Source organism: Pholcus phalangioides, unplaced genomic scaffold (assembly GCF_987345545.1).
Source record: "Pholcus phalangioides strain wild (caught in Gottingen) unplaced genomic scaffold, Ppha-v1.0 ptg000016l_1, whole genome shotgun sequence".
NCBI lineage: Eukaryota > Metazoa > Arthropoda > Arachnida > Araneae > Pholcidae > Pholcus > Pholcus phalangioides.
This window is the reverse complement of record NW_028301609.1, coordinates 9,671,763-9,695,497: the sequence shown is the minus strand read 5'-3', so window position 1 is coordinate 9,695,497 and position 23,735 is coordinate 9,671,763. Positions and strand designations below refer to the sequence as shown.

At 37.3% G+C, this 23,735-nt stretch overlaps 2 protein-coding genes and 1 non-coding gene across 3 annotated transcripts in view; 1 reads left to right on the top strand and 2 right to left on the bottom strand.

The window, feature by feature from the left end:
• LOC149075013 (G patch domain-containing protein 1) overlaps positions 1-16,800 on the top strand; it is a 29,532-nt gene extending 12,732 nt beyond the window's left edge. Inside the window, exons 9-17 of the mRNA XM_089246014.1 lie at positions 965-1,147; positions 1,744-1,913; positions 2,341-2,468; positions 6,116-6,267; positions 6,793-6,866; positions 9,998-10,481; positions 12,562-12,629; positions 15,065-15,183; positions 16,706-16,800. Coding sequence (XP_089102140.1) covers positions 965-1,147; positions 1,744-1,913; positions 2,341-2,468; positions 6,116-6,267; positions 6,793-6,866; positions 9,998-10,481; positions 12,562-12,629; positions 15,065-15,183; positions 16,706-16,745 — 1,418 coding nt within the window. The 3' untranslated portion in view covers positions 16,746-16,800. The remainder of the gene's footprint in view (positions 1-964; positions 1,148-1,743; positions 1,914-2,340; positions 2,469-6,115; positions 6,268-6,792; positions 6,867-9,997; positions 10,482-12,561; positions 12,630-15,064; positions 15,184-16,705) is intronic.
• An 892-nt stretch (positions 16,801-17,692) lies between these two features.
• Positions 17,693-21,799, bottom strand: LOC149075011 (disintegrin and metalloproteinase domain-containing protein 10-like). Its single transcript, XM_089245989.1, has 2 exons — positions 19,910-21,799; positions 17,693-17,740 (listed from the first exon to the last, which is right to left on the bottom strand). The coding sequence occupies exons 1-2, from the start codon at positions 21,797-21,799 to the stop codon at positions 17,693-17,695; spliced, it is 1,938 nt and encodes a 645-aa protein (XP_089102115.1).
• TRNAA-AGC (transfer RNA alanine (anticodon AGC)) lies at positions 17,815-17,886 on the bottom strand. Its single transcript has one exon. It is a non-coding gene; the product is annotated as a tRNA-Ala (tRNA).
• Positions 21,800-23,735: the final 1,936 nt, after the last annotated feature.

Here is a 23,735-nt window from a genome sequence, read left to right as displayed (position 1 = left end):
CACAGGTTGAAAACACTGATCTAGAGTTAATTTCAGTAATGGTACTGATATTGTATGACAACAATTTTCAGAAATCTGGAAAGTAATACCCGTTTTCAAATAAAATACTAACTACTTGAAATTTTTCTACTAAACTTTTTATTTTATATTTTCATACCATATGCCACTTTTCTACATAGTTCCCATTTAAATTCAAACATTTGTCGTACCTTGTGATGAGCTTTTGAATATCAGCATCGTAGTCTTCTGCCGCCATTCTGTGAAGGAAAGCGTGACCTCTTCTTTGAGCTCTTCATTATTTTGAACACGTTTTTCCTCCCAGAAACTCTTCAAGTTTGGTGAAGAGCTGAAAGTTATCTAGAGGCTATGCCAATGACTGTATGAGAGATGATCGATAAATTCCCAATGAAACTTTTTAATTATTTGCTTCATTTTCTTGGCAATGTGAAGCTACTCATTTTCATGCAGAAGCAGGATGTTGCTAGACAGCATTTCGCTCTTCAATTCTGAATTGAAAGCTGCAGTTTCTCAGTGTCTCAGAGTATGCATCATCTGAATTTATGCTGACACTTCAGGGCATAAAATTCCTTGCTGGTCCCAAAGCACTGGTGCCATGAGTTTTCGAGTCAAGTTTGTTTGATGAATTTTTTGGGGTCTAGTCAATGATTGAGCATTATGCCACTGCATAGACTACATTTAGTTTCAAGTGTAGTATAAGGAATTCAAGTTTCACCTAGGGTATTACTTTCCGAACAACCTTCGTATTATTTAAAGCTTATGAGAGAAATCTTTTCGTTCCAATAACAAGAAAGCAAGCATCAAATTACTGCCGTACCATCTATTTATACCATCATGATGAAGTAATACGTTGGATTATTTACTATCATAATTTTTATTCTGTTATTAATCTATTTGAGTGCTGTACATTCTGTGATCTGTAACATTTCTTATTTATTTTGTTCAGTGGGCAATGCTTCTTTTCAACATCAAGCAGACAAATTCAGATCAAGGTTTTGCCCAGCGCCTGAAGAAGAGAGGCCCATGTTCCCTCCTGGACTTATCGGCAGTTTAAGTGTGAAACCTTTCTCCCATGATGAGGAAAAACAACATAGATATGAAAAATATTTGCAAAACAGAGGTGACAAAGGTAAGCCTTTTAAAAAAAAATCATGACTTTCTTTAATTATTCATCATGTGATGTGCCTTAAAGAAAAGAATGCTGACCTGAATTGAGTCTACCATTCTTTTCTTCAAGTGTTATTTTAAAATTCTGATATTTTAACACTGTTTTTTATCTAAGCTTTACGAGTGGGCACTGATCGGTGATAATTGGGTAAATGTCCCACATAAGTCTAAATGAAATATGGCCAACAATGGGTGTTCATACTTTGAGAGTTGAAAATCTGTTTATCCTAATTTTTATTTTTTAGAACAAAGATTAAAAAATAATAATGGAACGGTAAAGTCTTGATTATCCAATGCGATTGGGACTGGGTGGTAGTCCAGTTTGATACAATTGAAAAAAAAAGTAGCCTGAGAGCTTTGCTGTGGTTGAACCGCAACTTGAAATTCAGATCTAGGTTTGAATCTGAATAAAAGGTCTGCAGTTTGGAATCTACTTAAAAAACTGTAGGCCCTGACCTGAATATCTGAATATCTCATATGTGCATGAATATGTTTTCCAGTGTAAAAACTATTATTTTCAAAATTGAACCAATGAAATGGCTTTGTTCTGCTTTTCAGAAGAATTATTTCTGATTCAACCATCTTCTATGACTGAGTGGCAGAAACAGCAAGAGTTCGACGAATTTTCCAAAACAGCATCACTATACAAACCTTTCTCAACTGGGCTGAAATCTAGATTCGAACACAAGTCACATCTCAGTACAAGCGTGTTACCTGGAGCTGAACAGGTAATAATTTAATATAGTGAAATGTCTCTGAATGACCACTCATGTAATGGGGAAGGGGCAACTCCCAATAGGGCCAATTGTTTATGGTCTAAAATGGCACAAACATTGTTCACAAGAGCCAGTTTTCTGTGCATACAGAGAATGATCTTCTTAGTAGGGTTTTACTATAAATCACATACACTAAATATCTATGACGTGATGCATTGGTGGATGTCGTCCCTACCACCCCTGCCTTTCCCAAAAAAATTGAATTATTAGCATAGATGAGAGGGGAGAAGTGGGAAATCTGCCCCCCACCCCATTCGAAGAGCCTATATATCCGCTTTTGATATGATGATTGATATAGTATAATATTTTATACCCTGTCAAAAAAAAATTATTTTAATTTCACTGACATTAATAATAACTTTTCCATTTGCATTATAAGGAAACCATTGAGAAAAAGTCAGGTAAAAAGCTAGAGAAGACATCTGATAAACCGTGCCGAGAAATCTTGGAGTGGCACCCTTCTTCTCTTCTTTGTAAACGCTTCAATATTCCAAATCCATATCCTGAGTGAGTTTCAATTTATGGTATTCATAATGAGTCAATATACACTTGAAAATCATATAAAATTATGCCTTTTATATCGGTAATCACCCATATATTGATATTAATCTTTGATACCAATGCATGTTTCATAGTGTGAAAATATTCCAATTATAATGATTAGAGCTCCAGAAATTCAGGCAAAATGCCACAAGTGCCTTTTTTCACATTTTTTTAAACATTTTTGTAAAGGTTCCTTTTTTGCCATAAGTACCTATTTCAACATTATTTTATGTTCACCCATGAATTTTAATATTCTGAAAACTTCGATATTTTGGGAATTGTGAATGTTGAAACAATTCCTCTTTTTGAAAATTTCAATTCTAAGTATTCATTAATGAATACTTAGAATTCTTATCAGAGTGCCAAACCACTCCCAGCCCCATTTGAATGCAAATAGGTGTAAGGGACCGTTCATGTATCACATCAGCAGATTTTTAGTCATTTTTGACCCCTTTCCTTTGTCAACAAAATTTTGTCAGCTCTGCCTCCTATCTCCTAACGCATGTTGGGATCAGATACATGCAAAGGGCCCCCAGACGATTTTTTTTATGCAAAAATATTTTGTATATTTTTTTGAACAAGTAAAACTTCCGAAGAAAATGTCTTTGTAAGTTTTTATATTCGTTTTCTGTTAATTTCAATGCTATTTGAAGGCTAACAACTAAAAATTTCTCTTTGACCGTAGAATGGTACTTTAAAAAAATATATGCTTGTTAATACCTTTACGAAACTATGTCTCATACATCTATTCTAGGCTTAAAAAAATCATTGCAACCCACCCTCTAAGCCAGCAATTCTCAACCTTTTTTGACACACAGAGCCCTTTCCGGTATATAACTTTTATGGCAGAGCCCGTAGGCCTATTTTTTATTTATTCATCAAAGTTACTGACTTATTTTTATTATACAAAAATATTAATAATTATTTTTTCAAATTTACTGGGTTTTTTTATTTTCCTTGAGCGGCCGCGTAGCCCCTGGGAGTTCACACAGAGCACCAGTTGAGAACCGCTGCTCTAAGCCATATATGCTGAACCCATGGCCCACAGGGTTATCTGATGTGGCCCATCACCTAATTTTGTAGAAATGAACTAAGCAACATATTTATAGATCACTTAAGTGACTTGCGGCACTGTTCCAGAATACTTAAGCAGTCTGTGGTACATTTAGAGATCATTTAAGCGACATGAGACACAGTCAAGCGGCCCACAGTGCAGTTCCCTTGGCATATTCCCAGATTATTTAGGTGAGCTGAAGCATAATTACAGATCACTTGAGTGACTCGTGGCACAGTTCCAATACACTTAAGCTGCCCACAATAAATTTGTAGAGCACTTGAGCTGCGCAGACAGATTTCCAGAACTCTTGAAGGATTCACGGAACATTTAGAGATCACTAAAGTGGCTCTATTGAGGTCTTATCAATAAGAAGAATGTTAGTTCAGGCACCCACAAACTAAGGAAAGGTGTTTCTCGTTTTTGGCATACCGAGTAAGATGCCTTTAAGAATATTTCATATTTTTATAAAGGGTTATTGATTATGTAAGTATAATTCAAACCCCCTTTCCCCCCATCATCAAAAGTCAGCAAACCCAAAACCCTCCCCCCCCATATTTGACATAATATTTAAATGACCCCTAAGTGCCTGTGAGATAGACGCTTGACAAAACAGTGTTGTCTGGCAAGAAAGTGACAAAGATTTTCCATCCCTGCTATACATTTTCAGATAGCAATGAATATTCTGTCAAACTGAAAAGGCAAATTTTAAGAGTTCTAATTAACACATAATTAGAATTATTCATTAATTACTATTCTTTATGTTTAGCTACCATTGTTTTGCAAGTTTGCTAATTACACTTATTTAGTATTTGATTTACCCTCCAGCTGCGGCAGTTTTTGCATTTTTCTTTACAAAATCATGGGGCATTTTCATCCGCTATGTATGTAGAATGTAACAGTAGCAAAATTTTACAGAAAATGGGAAATGCAATATTCGCATTGTCCAGGGCTGGAGGGGTAAATTGCCTCCTACCCAGATGCTTGAAGGATTGAAAACATTTCTTTTTGGCATGCTTGTATCAACTTGGCTTGAATAATAATAATATTATAAACTAATATGGGACAATAGATGAAGTAAAAGGCAGTTAATTTTTATCTACTTTTTGAACCCTCAACTTTTAGTTATTTTTACCTTCTCCCATTAATTATAGCTGCTTTTTCTCTGTGCCTGTTTTAGGCATGTTTAATGCCTTTTTGCCTGTATTTTTCTACAATTTTTAGTGCCCCAACTTCCGGTCTCTAATAATGATAAATATTCTAGAACAATATGTTTATCCAGTCCTTTGAATATCTTTATATAGGGGATTTCACTGTATCTCAATGATTTTTTTTTTATTAATAGGTCTCAAATTCAATCAATTTTTCACAGAACTGTTTGATCATTAAATTATTAATACACTAGTCTCTGGGAAGTCGCATGGTTACTGCACCATATAAACATATCGTACAGAGGACTGAATTTCATCTGCTTTCAAGCATGGGCTGGAATTTGATTCAGACATTATTGTCTAAAACAGGGCTGGACAAATTGCAAAAAACATCTAGGTGCCAGAACAATTTTTTAGGTGACAAAAATTTTTTTACCTGAAGAAGAAAGTTCAAAATATTACTCTCTTTTGATTGTTTCAGGACATAGTGACACTCTTTCATATTGGCAGATATGCTGCTTTAAATTCCACGTTTTGTGCTGCTCTCAGCCTGCAATTCAGTAACTATGCAAAAAAGTTTTAGGAGCCAATACTCATTTTTTATTCGCCATGGCAATCTGGTGCCTGGGGTTTAAGACTACTTAAGACATTATTATCAGCCATTTGAAATCTGTCTAGAACCCCTGTTGTAGTACTCAATCTAATTGATCTATGAGAATTTTAAAATGACCATGATAAAACATGGCATATCATAAAAATGTAATGCAAATATTTTTTTCCCTAGAAAAAAATTATTTTATACGAATAATAATGAATTTTCATATTCCATGTTTTTATTTATTTTTGCTATTATATTAGAATCTTGATCAACCAGCGTAATTGGGTTGGTTAATCAAAACTTGCAAGTAATTGGTAACTATGCAAAATAATTCGGTCATCTTTTTGCTTTGCAGCTTTTTTGACCTTACAGTTTTTTAGCAACATTATTTGAATGAATCGTAACATTGTTGCTGCTGCTCCTCTGAACAATTCTTTGAACACATCAATCATAAGTATCATTGATGGTTATTTGTCTTTGTGAAATTCCTTTGCATTCATCAACATCTTAATTTTCGTCAATAAGAGAATTTCAGATTTCATCGATAATTTCCATATCGACAAAGGAAAAATTTATCACTAAGAAAACAATCATAGGTAAACAGAGTTTTGGATGAACGTAGGTAGAAAAAAGAGTAGAGATTTTACTGTATTCAATAGATTGTGCCTAAAGAAGGCAAAAGCATTATTGAAGTACAGAAAACTAAATGTGATGACATCATCCCTTTTTCTGAAAAGTATATCGTTCCTATACCATTTAGAGGGTTTTTGATGTATCCAAGAAATATAGCCTATGTATTATTCAATAGCTCAAACTTCGAGGGAACTCCAGAATCAAGAATAAGCAAGAAGCCATCTTTGTTTGGTGGTATGTTTTTCGAAGAGCCAGCTGCTGAAAAGCTCCAAGATAGTGTTTATTATGAAGAATCAAAGACAGCCGAGCTGTCAGTTTTACACTCGGGTGAGTGTTATCAAGTCTTTTTTCTTCAAATCAATTGTAAGGGGATATCATTTTCCTTAACGCACCCATGTCTGCACCCTGACATGGAATAAAAAGGAAGAGATCTTCAACTTCTGAAATTTCCATAAACTCTCCTTTGTCCAATTGTGAATCTGTTTATCTCAGTAGTTAGATTTTGCCTTTTTTTTTTTTTGCAATGCTTCTTTAAACTTTATCTTTAAGTTGTGGGAAGTATGTAGAACGAATTAGGCGATTTTCCATGGAAACCTATGGGTAATAATGTTTCAGTTGAGAAATATTTCAGCTAGCGTATGGAATTTTGGAGGGATTCATCTTCATTAGGTATCAATGTATATCAGTATGTATATCTCTCACCAGCTGAATAGATCCCAAGAAACTTTTATAAATATCTGACGAGTCATCTTTTTTTGTAGCTTATATTTAATATAAATAAATTTGTTTTGATCTCAACTATATTGGATTATGTTTAATTTTTTTTTATTTGTTCATTTAATGCTATTACAGTGAATGATGATTCTAACTCAGAGGACAAAACACATGAAAGATCTCAAAATATGAGACATCAAGAAAACATTCAAGTAATTTTACTATGTATATGATTTAATTTTCTGAGTATGATTATTTGATTAAGTGATTAATCTGTATATATAAAATTGATTTTCTGTCTGTGTGTGCGTGTGTATGTTCTCTATACAAATATGCAATTTTAGATCGATCGTCGCCAAATTTTGCATGCATACTAAACTGGGCCCGTATTGAATGTTAGGCTAGTTTAAAAGTTTGTCAGAGCAGGGCAGATGCTTGAAATGGGTGAAAAACTGTCGGGCAACAATGGTTCCTGGGCCTCAACAATAATTTTCGGAATGTTTACTTAGATTACTGTGGTTCCCTAGCAATGCATTTCTGATGTGCTTATGCCTTTACAATGGTTTGTTACTTCTTTAATACTTCAAAGTATTATGTATGATAGTTTTGGATATTCCTTTGGATAATGAATGGTTCGTCACTTTTTAAATCCTCTTTGTAATTGAAGAAAACCTGGGCAGTGCCGGGTATTATAGCTAGTTTTGATTATAATTATGGAGGAAAACACTCTTAAACTGCCCTCATCACTTTTAGATGATGGCTATAGTGGTCTGCTCATTCATTTCTTGATGATTTGAATTGCTTTCTTGATATTAAATTCTTGAAATGAGTTATAGATGGCATATATATATGAATATTTATTCTTTTTTTTCTTTTATTGTTTCTCTATTCTAAAGCATTAATTTAATTATTCCACATCATATAAATTAATCTCGTGAATTTGCTCTTGACCAATGAACTTAATTTGAAAAAGCTTACTTCCGACTGACAGTCTCCAATCAGATAATGAATGGATTAGTTCTGGTAAAAGGATCTTTGCTCTCCTGAAAAGTCTAGGATGATGATAAGCTGATAATATGAAACAGCCAAGCTTCAGCTGACAGACAGCATTCTTCATAACCTCTTAAAAAATTATTGTAGAAAGCCAAAGAATGTTATTACAAAGTTGTTATGGATTTTTACAAAGCCAGCAAATGTAACATTCTAGTTTCATTACGACCATCATTTCCGGTCATAATTTTGATGGGATTGTCAATGTCACTTGAAGATGCTCATTAGTGATTCTCTAGTGAATTGGATTTGAGCATTTTATCCACATTTGTATCATTGACATATCCGAATCTAACAGGTTTTGCCATCTTAACCATGTCATGCCTTTAATTTCCAAGCTTATTTTCAGATTTAAAAGCATTATAATGAAACTCCAAGTTGAATTTCACAGATTGAAATTTTTAAAATCAACTTTTCGAAATTGTGATATAGTGAAATTGCACAAAGCAAGCGACATCTGTACTTTGTTTTTATCTCTTTTTCTATTGGATCTATGCAACGTCTTAACTCAAGTACCTTCTATCTTCCACAAAAGAAAAATGGATAAATTTTCTGCACTGTTGTTGAGAAAAGGAAAAATTTTTTTTGCTTGAATAAAGAAATATATCCAACTGTGTTTGCACTGTTAAAGGGTTAGAAAAAAAGGGAAAACGTTCTTGTTATAAGAGAAAGCAAGATGATCAGGAGTACACTCAAATCCAAAAGAATTGAGATGTTGTGTTGATAGAAATTTATTCAGTGAAAAAATATAGATTTCTAGTTTTGTACCTAGAGAGTATTGTGCTGTTATTAAGTTTTTAGATGTTTAAATTCTCGAACGGTTTATGGAAATTTCGCCTCCAACAAGTTTCGTCCCTGGTGCATTCCGCCCCTTACATTGCTCTTGCCTTGACAGTGTGAGTGACCACTCACTTCATCACTCATATGGCCATTCACTTGACCAGTTATATGGTCACTCACCTGATCATTCATATGGTCATTCACTTGGTCACTAATATGGTCACTCACACACTCATAGTCACTCACTTGATCATTTATATGGTCACTCCTACACTCATAGTCACTCACTTGATCATTTATATGGCCATTCACTCAACCATACAGTTACTCACACTGACTTACTCATGCGGTCACTCACTTGATCACTTATACAGTTACTGGTCACTCATACAGTCACTCACTCACTCATATAGTCCGGGCAGAAAAAATGTCAGGGGCAAAATTTCCAGATCCCTCTTAACAGTATGCTGTAGCATTCCAGTAGTGATCTATAGCCTATCTGCTCACAGAGAGCAGGTACAAACCCACAACATGATACTTATATAACATAAAAAATTCAAGTATTTACCATCTTCTTCAAAATATGGAAGACAGATGACAGCATCAGAAAAAACACTAACCAAGCGCAACTCCAACAACATAAATACGTTAGGGCCATGAATTCACTCAGAGCATGCATTTCAGCATTCACCAATTTGTTAGAAGTTTCACAGAGCAATGCTTACGAGGTTGCATGTAGTAGTGATCTGCATTATCAATAACCTTGAGCAATGGGTCCTTCCCCAATAATTCAGGAATATACAATGTTATGCTCCCCCCCTTCCTTGCATAGTCTCTTTAACCTGAATGGGCTATCATGTTATGACAGAGAAAAAAACTTAGAAACATAATTTGTTATCAGATAGCACTCCTTCATCATTAGAGCACCAAACTTTTGCAATTTCCTGTGCCTGTTCCTATTCTGTATTCAAAGGAGAAGTTGAAATACATTCCATTGATTAGGGAGGGGACACAGCTAAGAATCATTAATATGTACAGTAGATGCTGCTCATTAGACTTGCTGCTTAAGCTTAAATGAGAAAAAGATTATGCTTTAGAACTATAAAATATAATATAACTACTGCTGTAGAAATATAAAAAAAGGTACGCGTTTTAACATTACAAAACAAGTTATGTGGGAAGAAAAATGAAGCTATCCCATTTTCATACGTCCAGTTCAACCAAATGAGACACGTGGTCATCATACCTACTACCAGGATTTTTTTCAGATATAGTTATCAATCGGTTATTGTTATTAGAAACCCTAAGTCCCATAATGTGATCACATTAAGTGGTATGCATTGTACTTAATACGACTTTTTAAGATAATATTAATGTAACATATGTTGAATAATGCTGTGACGCTCTTCAATTTTTTTTCAGTGGACTTAATTTATAAAGTTGCATTGTTGAAAATGTATATTTTCATAATGTATGCATATCTCATAAACTGGGCATATTCGTATAATTTCAGAGTATTGAGCAGGAGAAAGAGAAGCCTTCAATGGACTTATTCCGAGATATATTCAAATCAAGTTCATCAGAAGACTCGGATGAACCTGATGAAATTGAGAATGAAAAGTTATCTGACGTTGTAGCCAAAGAGCAGGATTCAAAAACAGAGGGCCCAGTTCAACTGAAGGCAAACAATAGAAACCTGACAAAACCGACTACTAGTTCTGACAATACAAAGAAACAAGCTTTTGGTGTATTTGCCAACTTGGACCTGGATGCTCTTAATAAAAGAACTCCAGCCACAAGCAAAGCTGTTAAAGATCCTGAAATTCAAGTAGAGACTATTAATGTGCTGCAAGGTAAAATGTCCAAAGAAAAAGCACAAGAAAGTATGATAGAAGAGACTAATGAACCCAAAGAGGATGATACAAGTGGAACGAAACAAGAGGATGTCTATGGACCAGAACTGCCACCACCTGGAACTTCTATTCTGTCCCCTAAAAGTGTGTTTTCATTTCTATATATATGTATATATGTATCATGGTAATTTATATTGAAATTTATTGCTATCTATTAAAACTAAAAAATATTAATGCTATCTCTTTTAACACCGTGAAAATTCTGAATAACGATGCCCTTTATAATGATAATTGCTTAATATATATATTATACACATCTGGTCCTGATGCACTTCCTAGTGTGTTAATGCAGTAAAAGTCCATTATAATGAATTATGGCTCATAACGGGAATCTCACTATTATGAGTAATTTACAAGTGATTGTGAAAGAGCTAATGTGGAAGATAAAAAAAATATTTTTGTTTACAGCGAGTTATTTTTTGAATGAAAATCAGAACACACATTCACTATAATGACAACAGAAATTCTCAAAAAGTACGTGTTCTTTTCCCATTCTTTAAGAAGGGAAAAGAAAACAAAATGGACTGGAATTTTTATTTTTAAATCTCTTCACCCTATTCATTAAGGTTTATAAATGGAGCATGTCACACACTACCCCACCCACCCCATGGATAAGACCACATGCTGCAACTTATCTTGTTATCTTTGTATAGGAGGTGGAGAAACATGTCATTTTATCTTTTGGTGTGTTTGTTGGGGGCAGGTAGGGCACATCCTCTGGTTTTGACATTGTCATTTCCCCTGAAAAATCCTTTTCCCTTCATATCTCTCTTACACATTTCTTAGAATCTTCCAAAACTGCTCAAAGGACAAACAGGTCTTAAATTTTATTACACTTTTATAGTGCAACAAATACTCCAGTTGCAGAAACTGCTCCATTCCACAAAGTGCAAAATTTTGTTCTACAATCAACATTGTGTATGAATTTAACTTTAATGCAGTTAAATGCAGTATAGCTAACTCTAAATGCATATTTCATCAAAACAGCTCAAAATAAAAGGATAAAGAAGGTTAATTTATCTGGTCCCCTCCCCATTTAGGTTTTCCCATTATGCTTATTTCAATCAAAAAATTGAAATTCATTTATAATGAGAAATCCGCTATAATGAAAATTTTCCTCTAATTGTGAGCTGTTGTTATAACAGACTCTTACTGTATATTCCCATGTATAATGATAAATTCTGAATACGATGGCTTTTCCCTGGTCCCTTTATCATTGTTATATAAGAATTTCATCCTACATAATCTTAATTGAACCTTTGGCTGCACAAATAGTCTAAAATATACCTTCCTATATGTGCAAGAAAAATAATACCTTTTTCTCTCCGTATTATGGATCATCAAAGAGCAATCGAGCTGGTTATTATGCTCAATATCTAAATACGATGGGAGAAATCAGGGCCGTGTCATTTCAACTTTTTGTCAAGGTTTTCCAGGGGGGGGGGGGCGGCAAAGCACATGTACTCAATGTATGTATATATATATTTGTATATATATATGTACACCATTTTTAGTGTATTTTCAAAAGCCAGCTGTGCCCCCCCCCCTAAATGACGGGCCTGGAAGAAGTTTAAGAATTAACAAATTGCAATAGCCTGGTAACCCAAGGACCCAAAAAGACATTTTTCTACTGCACCTAGGATCTTTTCTTACTTCAAAATGTGAGTACGAGCCGGTCTCCCAGTTGAAAAAGTCTCTTTGCAGAGAGCAGGCAGACCTTTAACACGATACTTAAAAAAACATGGAAATTTGTGGGCTAGAGTGCTTTTGGAGAATGCGGGTCACTTCCTCAATTTGGAAACCTGTTGTGGGCCACTAAAATAATTTAGTACCCTGTTGTATGCCACTTGCTTGATTTGATAAACCGTGACGGGCTGCTTTCAACTTTACATTTTGTGGCAATGTTTTTTATACTTCATATTTGTATAGTTTAAATTCTAAAATAAAAACTGGTATAATTTTTTTCGCAAGACCCCCCTTATTTAATCTCTGTCTCTCTGAAAGGAATTATGTATGCTTTGCATCTGTTGCTCAGTGTAAAAGCATATGTCAATGAATTGGCAATGTATAAATATTGGCTTTATATAAATATTCATTCTATTCCAATAGCCTTTATCTTCATTTTTCATGTTCATATACTAATTTCTTTCTTTTTTAAATCAAGGTGATTGGAAATCACAGCAGTCACTTGTTCATCACAAGCACTCGAAACACAAGCACCATAAACACAAGGTGAGTTCTACTTGATTCATTAATTATTTTGTACTCGTATTCTTCAAATATGGTTGAATCTTGACTTAAGAGATAGATTTGTTCCTGAAAGATGAATGAAGGCTTGTATGCAGTTACATACAACCCAATTACACTGTTCACTACAGCATATTAATAACCAATAAATCATTTATTTGCATTGGCATGTGCCGGGAAGGGGCTTCCCTCCCTTTCCTGAAGCCAAGATTAAGGTGTATTTTTGATTGCCAGAAAGAAATCCTTCTTGTTGGATGTGCACCGATAAACTCATCTCAATTCCGGAAGTTGGAGCGGATAGGGTCCCGCGTTCCTACCGCGTTGGGAATCAAAAAAGTTGAACCCCACCCCGAGAAAATCCTGCATACAGTACTGTTTATTTGCATATATTTTTTTTCTTTCCTTTTTGCCCTCCATATACAGACAGACGTGACTGCTGAATGCCCAGTGAGACCATCTTGGGAGATGGTTTACATTCTTTCCCAAAGGGATGGATGGTCTTTATGACCCCATATACGGGGTGTCTCAATTAAAGTTTTACAAAATTCTGGAGGGGGGGGGTAGAATGTACTGCTAGGCAATTTGGAATCACATTGCAATGTGGTAGCATACACAGAAAACACCACGTAAGTGAATAAGTGTTCTAATAATAAATGTACATCTAATAATAATGTGCAAAAGTAGCAGAGGTCAAGTTGTCCAAAATGTTGTCCACGAGCTGTAACGCTGGCATCTCCAACACACAGAATTCCAAGCATTCTGAAGGATTCTGGGCATGTCTAGGACTTCCCTGCAGTATGTGCAACTAGCTCCTCAGTGCTGTCAATAGCGGAGGGGGCATCAGTGTGTGTTCTCATATGCCCCCAGTATAGAGGCCCCAGGAGCAAGGTTGCAACTAGAAGTGGAAAATTACTCTTTTACTCTAAGTCAGTGTCCATTTTGGCATCCCCTTCCCACAATTTAGAATGGAAAAATAGGGAATTCAGTGAACTCAAGGCAGGACTGCAGACAAACCAAACTGGCCTTGGGAACCCAACCGAATATTACCAAAAAAAACTTATTTCACTGAATGAGAAGCAGATTTGGCAGGCTATATAGATCATCACCGCCCATGCTGACATAGTGAAACATCTACACAGATTCGTCTATCTGTCCTGTGTGCGGAGGAGATGAAACTTCACTTCACTAAGTAGGACAATGTCCTGCATTCTCTATCCCGAGAAGCAACTATTTTGGTGATAATCAGATGATGTTAAGTGAAGTAATAAATGCAGCAGCATCATAGGCGCAGATAGACTTAGAAGTCTGGGGGGCATGATGATGATGATGTGAATTCATATATACATATATACATTAGGTCAGTTGACTCCACCTTTGATGCTGGGGGGGGGGGGCACCCCCCACGCCCTGTATCTCCACCCATGAGCAGCATTTACAACTTGGTAAATTTTCTTAATTATACAAAACACCTGAACTCATGGTGAGAGTATCAATTCTCTGCTCTGATTCAAACTCTTATGTGTTATTTTTCAAAAACTTCATGTTGAGTTTCCGGCTATATTTCCAGAAGGTCTCATCTGCTCCTTTTTTCTCCTTAAAAGAGTATCACAGATAGGGTGCAGCCGTCTCATTTATTTATATATGGCCAATATTGTTTGCAGGTATCATACCTGCAAACAATGAGATGCCTGGTATCTCATAACGTCCTACTTACAGGTTCTAGTAGGTTCAAAATGACAACATATACCATGCCTTTCATTCCCAACACTGTTGAAAAACTTCTGGGAAATCTCCACAGAATGATACTTCTTCACATCTACATGATCCATAATTCGTGTTATACTACTTGGTATCAGAATAATGGACTCTTCCCTCTTGGGACACCAATGATTGATAATGATGATCCAGTGCCTGGGGCACCCAGATCCTAGTTTTGGTCTTGCTTATAGGAAGTAATCAAGGCAGAATAAATCTGGCGATTAAGCAGGCCAATGCACAGAGCTCCCACTCCCATACAATGTCATCTAACACGTGAGGAAAACATTTTCAACCGTAAATTGTGATTCTCGAGTCATCTGGATACACCCCATAGAAGTTTGTAAATCTGGTGGTGGGACACCCTGTGTATATGTTGATTGTTGTTACTGTTAATGTCAAGAACGAGCCTTCATCATTGTCTCCTTTAATTTATTTTTTTTTTCATTGTAATAATAAATGAATGAATTTAAAATTGAAGAATAAATGAATAAAATATAATATGCATAGATGAGCAAAGAAGTAAAACTTTTCAACATTGCAGAAAAAAGAAAAACAAACAGTTTTTCTTGAGTTCTGGCTTCATTTGAAAAAATTATGGCTTGTATGTGTATCAATTTATAAAATACCTTATTCTCTTTCTCTCTCAACATTCATTCTGATAGGTAAAAAAGAAAAAAAAGAAGAAGAAAAAGAAAAAACATTCGATGAAAGATGAAAGCAGCAGCTCTGTTGATAGTAATGACGAGGATGATGATATTCCACCAGCTCTTCTAATTGAAAAGTATGATATGGAAATACTTGTATAAAATCCTTTATGAGTTAGATAATGAGTGCACAAACTCCTGTCCTCAAAACCTATCTTGTCGATCCAAAAACTGGCGTGTAAAGGAATATAGCCCTCTGGAATGTATGCCCAAAACATATCAAAATGTGTGTGTCCCTGAGTACCTGATAGGCACACTGTTGTTTTTCATTTTTAGGAATAGGCATTATACTCTGGGACACTTCAAAGTGAAATTGAATTTTAAATACAGTTCATGCCGCCTAATGTGATTACATCAGGACTCAGGGTTTCTGATAACAATAACCGAATGATGTGTATATAAAAAAAGTCCTGTTTGTAAGTACAGTGACTATACATCCCATTTGATAGAGCAGGATGCATGGTAAACAGTATTGGTAAAATGTGACAGTAAACTTTTCCCTGACTTCTTCTCGGTCGTAGGTCCTCTGCTGTACCTCCACTACGATTTCAGGACGAAATAACTGGATTTTAGACTCCCAAAAGAAGAAAACAACACTTTATTTAATTTATTATCCAACACCTCCAACGAAACTATCCTGTCTCTTCGGTACAAACTTTTACACTCTCCCTCTTTTTCGAATGTCTCAAATCGTTCTAGTTTCTCTCTCTCGCGACTCCTCTTTCTCCTCGGCCTTTTTCCAACCTCTTTTCTCCTGAACCTTACAGTGACAACTCTGTTTTTTTCCCCCACGTAAATTGGTTGCAAAATGTTCAATCGTTCCATTTTTTAAAATTTTATTCTAAAACAGAACTTTTTTTTTTATTTTGAGCTAAAATCCTGCATTTTTTTTCAGCTATTGGGAGGTGTTAGAATGGAACTGTCTAATGTATATCACAAATTAAGATATTTTTCTAATGTATAATATGTTTCATAGATCCCTTGAGAAAGTCTCTCTGAAGGAAACAGTTTTTTGTCATATATTTACCTTCACTTTAGGAAGGCCATTGCAAAAACAGCTCCACGCATACATGGATCACAGTGAATACTACTAACTGATTACAACATTAAGTACGGAAATATTTGTGAACACCTTCAGAAGAGGGAACACCTTCTAGCCTCCTCCATACTCTTGTAGCCTGATAATGATAACTTACAGGGAAAAAAGTAAGTTTAGAAAAAAAAATAAGTTTGAAACCTCAGCTTCACACAGAATACACAAAAAAAAAATTTCAACGGAAAATTTTTTTAAGATCATCCAAAGTCCTGATAACTATAAACACATCCCCCCCTTCCCTGTTATGGTATCAGTCCATTCCATTCTTTGCAAAAATGATAGCAATACCCAAATGACAACATTACCCATGATTTTCATAAGTGGTGTCGACTGTTTGGATCAACACATTGAGATAAAACAAACTAATTTAGAGAAAACTTTCCCGTGTTTATCTTCCAGAAAGTATGGTCGAAACATAGCATCAGTAAGTGTTAATTATAACCCATGTGTAGATTTTTTTTATAATTTTCGATTCACATGTTTTGTTTTCCTCTGTCCAACAGGCTTAAGAAACTGCAGAAATTAGAAAGACGAAGAAGATGAAACATTAGACTTCCATTCATATTTGTAAATAAAAGTTCGTGATTCATACAAACAATTTTATTTTGATCACTGATACGTATTAGCTTGTCTAGATTTTTCGAAAACAATTTCTGCCACTTACTAAAGCAATTTAAACGACTGAATAGATTTCAAATAACTCCTATCATTGCTGGTCGTTGCAATATTTTCTCATAATTTTGGCTATTGTGATATTTTTTTAATGTAAAAATGTCTGGTGTTTTTTTTTCTGTATTTTCACTCAAAAGGTTGGTATCTACTTTAATTTTTATTCTTGACTAAAATCATGCGGATTATCGTTAATTTTTTATCATTAAAAAATTATATCATAGTAATTATGTCTATGCAACACAGATACGGAAAACTGGATGAATGAAGAGATATCTGTGTTTTGGGGAAGGAAAATTCATATCTGTCCTCACGGGGACTCGAAACCTGGTTTCTTGTTTGTCAGACGAGTGCTCTACAGGGCTGTCATTACAACTTTTTTTTCCTGGGAAGGGGGGGGGCGGCAAAGAACATATACTCAATGTATGTATGTATATATATATATATATACAGTCGAATCCCGTTTTAAGGAATACCGTTATAGCGAAAATCTCATTTTAACGAACGCTTTTCTAATCCCCCAGATAAGTTTGCATAAAAACAATGCAAAAACCTGGAATTCCTTTATAACGAAATTTCATTATTACGAAGTGTTTTCTCTGGTCTCTTGGAGTTTGTTATAACGGGATTCGACTGTATATATATATATATATGTATATATACCATTTCTAGTGTAATTTCTAAAGCTGCCCCCCCCCCCTCAAATGAAGGGGCTGGTGCTCTACCTACTAAGCTATGTAGACAGAATTCTCCCCCTTGGAGCGTATGTATATGCTTAATAGCTTTGTGTAATGGATGGGGGCAACCTTCTGCTAATAGCATCAGGGCCACCAGATGGTGATGTATATGTAGAAAGATGTCACTCTTCCCTGTTAATGCAACAGATACAGAAAACTGAATGAATGAAGAGATATCAGTGTTTTGGGGAAGGAAAATTCATCTCTGCCCTCACGGGGACTTGAACCCTGGTCTCTCGTTTGCTGGAGGAGTGCTTTACCAACTAAGCTATGAAGACAGATAGATATCCCCCCCCCCTCCCGGAGCGCATGTGTATGTTGAATGGCATTAACGGAGGAGTGACGTTTTTCTACATATTTACGTCAATAAATAAAATTTTATGTACAATAACATTATTTTTATGTTTATTCAAATTTTAATTATGACTATAATTGAAATATAAATTTTTGTCTGGCATATTTTTCATGCTCAATGCTTTCTTTGTAAAATACACTTTAGTTTGCAGTAGCTTTTATTTCCCACTTGTTTGCAATTTTTCGACAGTATCAATCATATTTCATAATTTTTCTTCCATTTATCAATTTTTTTTCATGAGAATTGATGTCCCTTTTTAGTATCCCCATTCCAATACAGTGGAATCTCCCAAAATGGACACACTCTGTTACCGGACAACTCCCGTTAAGGGAGGATGATTTATGGCTTTGCCACCTGCGGGCTATAAAAATTTTGTTGCCTTTTAGCCATTCTGGTCTTGACCCCGGATTTCTGAAATTTACCACCTTGGGCTATAGCTCACTTTGCCCTTTCTCCCTCCCATGAATATGCCCCTGCCTCCAAGTCCCTCTTTTGGTTGCACACATTCTAGGTCACTGAATATAGTAGGACCTCGATATCATCATCATCAGCAACAACCATTTCCAATCCATTGCTGGATGAAGGTCTCCTCTAGATTTTTCCATTCTGCTCTGTCTGATGCTTTAGCCATCCAGTTGACTTCTGCCACTTTCCTGATCTCGTCAATCCATCTTGCGTGGGGACGCCTTCTCGGACGTTTAACACCACGGGGGTACCACTCTAGAATGCTTGTGGTCCATCTGTTGTCCTGTCTCTCCTGCAATAATGTCCAGCCCATTTCCACTTCAAACGTTTAATTTTTTCCATGATATCATATACCTTTGTGTGGTTTCTTATCCAAGTAATTCGTTTTTCTGTCTCTCTTTGTGATGCCTAGCATACATCTTTCCATGCTACTTTGCTGTAGCCTTTGTATCGTCTTGCTTGTGAGTACCCATGTTTACGCTCACAAGCCTCGGACCTCGATATAATGATAACAAATCTTACAGCAGTACCCCCGATATAATGATGCAATATATATTCACTTGAGTTGGGGGAACGATGAGAGAAAAAAATTTCTGAAGAGGGCAAGATGGAATGAAAAGTTTGGGAAACTGATATATATATATAGTACGATTTGTCATGTTTACCAACGACGCGACGCTTAGGTACTATGTGTAATCACTAGTAAAAGTGATAATGTTTTCAGTACTTATTAAATTTACCAATTTGAGTACTATGCATAATCGTGGTAACAGTGATAAATTTAGGGAATTTATCAAACTTACCAAAATGCTTAGCGATAATGCATAATTTTTGCGTCCTTGGCCTTAACCGACCTTAATCCGCTTCTGGCTGTAAGGGTATTCTTTCTGTGTGTAGCATTGAGAAATCCTTCGCGATAAACGTCTTTCCTTTATTATTTACGTTGTTTTCTTATACACACGCACATACGACGAATACATAACACTCAATATCACACTTTTTTTAAAACTTTTTTAACATTTGCACACAAGAAATCCACCATCGGTGGTGCCGTCGTCGGTGCAGTCTTAACGCATGGGTCTACCCGGGCACGGCTGGGGGGGGGGGGGGCTCAAGATAAGAAAGGCCTCACAAAAATGACATAGTTGAAATTGAAATTTTCGAGGAGTATGCATGTAAATTTGCCTGGTAGGGCCTCAGAAAAATCATTTGGCCCGGGGACCCATGGTGCGCTTAAGACGACCCTGGTCGTCGTACTTTTTTTTCCTACCGCCGACTCTTCTCTGCACTTTCTTTTTAAATTGAAGTCGAGATTGCAGCGAATCAGTCGTGCTTTCCGACTGGCGAATAATTGGTGCTGAAGACGACCAGCTCTGTCCCAAATTTTTACTTTTCCAGACGGCAAAGGCGGCCAGAGAAAGCACCACCAGTATCGATGTAATACCGAATGCGTAAGCCAGGGTGTTCTTTTTCTGAACTACTTTTGGAGTCTCCGTTGTTACTTCAACCACACAAACTCCAGAAATATTGCAAATCCTTTTTTTCGCTCCGCATTTGGTGCCGTAAGATAAGAACACATCCTCGCCATCGAAAGCTCCAAGGTCTTTGGCCGGCACGCAAGACGCATCATCTCGCAGGCAACAAACTCGACAGGCGTCGTCGCCGCTGCAAACGCAGGGCTTCGTGTTGTTCTTCGTGCAGAACGACTTGCCGCAATAACCGAAGTTACAGACTCCCATTCTAGCGAAACACTTTTTACCGGCAGCGGCGATTTTCTTCAACGGCGTGCATTTCTGTGAAGTACCGTCACATTCCTGCACGATGCAACCGTCGGGACCGAAGTCGCACTCCTCTCCCGCTTTCTGGATTTTGCAGTCCTCTGTACAACATGCATCATCCCTAGCACTGCAGAACCGCTCTTGCTGTCTTCTGTAGGTACATTCGGGATCCGTACCGATACCTCCTTTTGGTGTGCAGCACTTGTCGATGATGTCGCAGATGTCTGGCGTACCGCAGTCGCATTCTTCTCCTGTCTCTCTGATGCCGTTACCGCAACTGTGGCTGGGCACCGGTCTATTACACAATTTTCTTCTGATTAAACCCTTAAGATTTATCGTTATATTTCTGATGGAACACGGAGAAAACCGGCGGAGATTTTCATCATCTTCGACGGATTTTGGTCCCATTATATACGCACCGATAGTTACGTCTGGTTTGCATTCTTTGCTCTCTTTTCGGGTGTCGTGCCAGGACCCAATTAGATGTCCAGTCTCGTGGGTGAATGTCCGAAAAGTGGAACCTAATGTTCTATTGAAATATGTTTCTGTATAGCTATTATAACTTAATACTGTCATTATGGCGTATCCTCTATGAGATTTACACATACCCTTCGGGTAGGCTGCTCCGGTTGCATCACCGTAGTACCGATTTGACATTGCCATAACAGCATCGTTACTGAGTTCATAATTTTTTCTGAAGTCGTCCAATATTAAAACCAAATCACGGGTTTCATGGCGAGAAGATGATTCGTTTTTGAACGGGTAGTTGAGTTCGCTACTGCTTTTGAAAATTGTTATCTTCTGAGGGATTATTCTTACTTTCATGGAACCGAAGTCCGTTCGACGAATTATCACGTCCGCCGCTTTGCAGTGCAAGTACATGGATGCTGCTGTATCGCTTCCTTTCGCCTCGTAGAATGACGCTAGTGCCAATAATTCCATCCTAAAAACTAAGGTTACTGGTGATTTCCCGATATTTTCGGTATCGGTGTTATTTTCGGCATAATCCATGACGTTATCGTCGTAGTCATTTACGTAATCTTTGACATAATCCGGCTCATTATCGTCATGTTCACTATGGTTATGTTCGTTCGAATCGCCGATGATGATCTCATGCTCCTTGTAGACGATGGATTTAGAAGCGACTGCGTGATCGTGTGGAAAATACACGATGGCTGGTTCCACGAAATAGGACGTGCGGCCGTTTCCCACCATGACGAAACCTTCGAACTGGCCGTGTCTGTTCTTGAAACCTTGAACGGACATCGTATAATTTTCGAACTCGTAATACACCGAGCGGATGTCTCGAATGTCCGAGTCGTTACTTCCGTGTATCTCTACTTCAATCCGATGCAGTTCCGGAGATACAGATCTGTGGAGCAGGATGTCGATGTCGTCACCGTAAGCGCTGAAACTCAGCTGCATCAAATCGTTCGGTTTGTCCTCTTCGTTGGCCCCACCATCACCGGCAAAGACGATGTCCTCTGCTCTCCCCGAGGGACGGAAAGGGATATCCAGTATCTCATAGTGCTCGCAGTCGCGAATGAGAAGTTCCAAAAAGAATATCATAATAACTTTTTTCCTCACAATCATTTCTCGCCATGGAATTGGTCAGCAGCGTCGATGCTTTAAAGATTTCACTGGAGGATTTCTAGCTAACATAACTTCGAAAACACGAATTCAGATTTAAAGTTGCTCACATACACACACATACCTCACGCTCTTTACATCTCATCACGTACTTTTCAACGGCTGTAACCAGCTCACATAGTTGTTTTATAATAGCTTCATATAAAAATTACCGCGCATATGCGGACGAAATGGGCAAACCACAATTCTCTTTTGAGCTCTTTTCTGGTAGTGTATAACTTGAAGCAGTGGTGACGAATCCGCGGCACGGCATGGTATCAGGAGTAGCACGCGAACACTTTACAAAAACAACTTTCTAATTGTAAATTAAAGGGGGGGGGGGCGTAAAAAAATTTAGATTTTTTTTTAAAATTTCATCACACACTGTATCTTCACTCCCGAAATTGTAGAAAGTGATTTCTGAACACATTCTGAGCATTTTTAAAACTAGCACTACACCTCTACGACAAACGGTTGCTACAGACGAACTTAAACAGGATTGCAGCATGGGCAAATGAACGGAGCATGATGTTTAGCGTTGATAAGTGCATGGTCGCTCATTTTGGTTCGAACAATCCACGGTTCTCTTACGATTTGAATGGTGTCACTATCCCGGATGCAACTAGGGTCACTGATTTGGGAATTCTCATTGACGAGCGGCTTAGGTTTTCTGAACATTGTTCAGCGGTGGTCAGAAAATCGAATAGCATGCATAGTCTCATTTTAAAAAAGGTCTCTTCGCGTTCTCCTAAAGTCATTCTTCTGCTTTTTCGAGACTTAGTTCGTCCTGGACTGGAGTATGCTGTAAGGTTTTGGAGACCTTACCTACAGAGGGACATAGACATAGAGCAGAGGCAGACATCTTCAGCTGCGAATGGAGTGGTGGTAGATATCTTCAGATGTCAATAGGACAGCATCAGACATCTTTAGCCATGGCCCCAACATGCTGGAGCAGGGCCCCTAGACTGGGATCTTTTGCGGGGGGGGGGGGCCCCGTCCAGACTTTCACGGGCCCCTTTATGATGAATTTATAGCGTAAAAAAGCAAAAAATTGTGAAAATCGTTCCGGGCCCCAAGGCTGGAGCCTTGTCAGCCCACTCCTTGTAGAGGCCATGTCTTTAGCTGTGAGCGGAGCGAAGGCAGGCATCTTAAGCTGCAAATGTAGCGGAGGCAGACGTGTCGAATGAAGCTGGCATATATCTTACGTTGTGGATAGATATCGGTCCAGCGTGCGCCCGGTCTTTTAGTGTAGGTGCATCGAATCATCCAGTATTTCACGGAGGAAAAAAATTTCAAAATTTCCCCCGTATTATTCAGTTCTTGGGAGGGGGGATTGCCATCCTCTCCCCTCGATCCGCGCTTGGCTGCGAGCGGTTGTATTTACATCCTTTTTTGAAGCAAACCCAGGGTATTTCGTCTTGAATTTCATGTATAAAATTTTGATTTCTGAATCGATTCTCGGAGTGCTCGGACCCATTCTACAAATCTATGTGAGTGCTCGAGCACCCACAGAACACCTGAATCCGACGCCACTCAGCAAACAATTCATATATCAGTAGAAAAGACCTTTGTATTTCCTTCACTGATTTCATACATATAGGCATAAAATCAGTGAAGAACAGTACGAATAATCCTGCAGATCCAGTAGAGGAGATCATTTTCGCCTCACAATCAACGTGCATAATCAAACAACGACACGATATTAATGGATGGACGTCACGTCTGTCGACGTAACGTAACTCGAGCAGGCGAGGACTTATTGGACCCACTCGAACTTTGGCCTTTTCTGTCATCGAATTAAAGCAAAATTTCGGTGGTCCTAATATTTACAAGATCTGCATTTAGTTAGAAAGAAAAGAAAGTGGAGAATCACAGCCATAATCACGTCTGTCCATCAGGG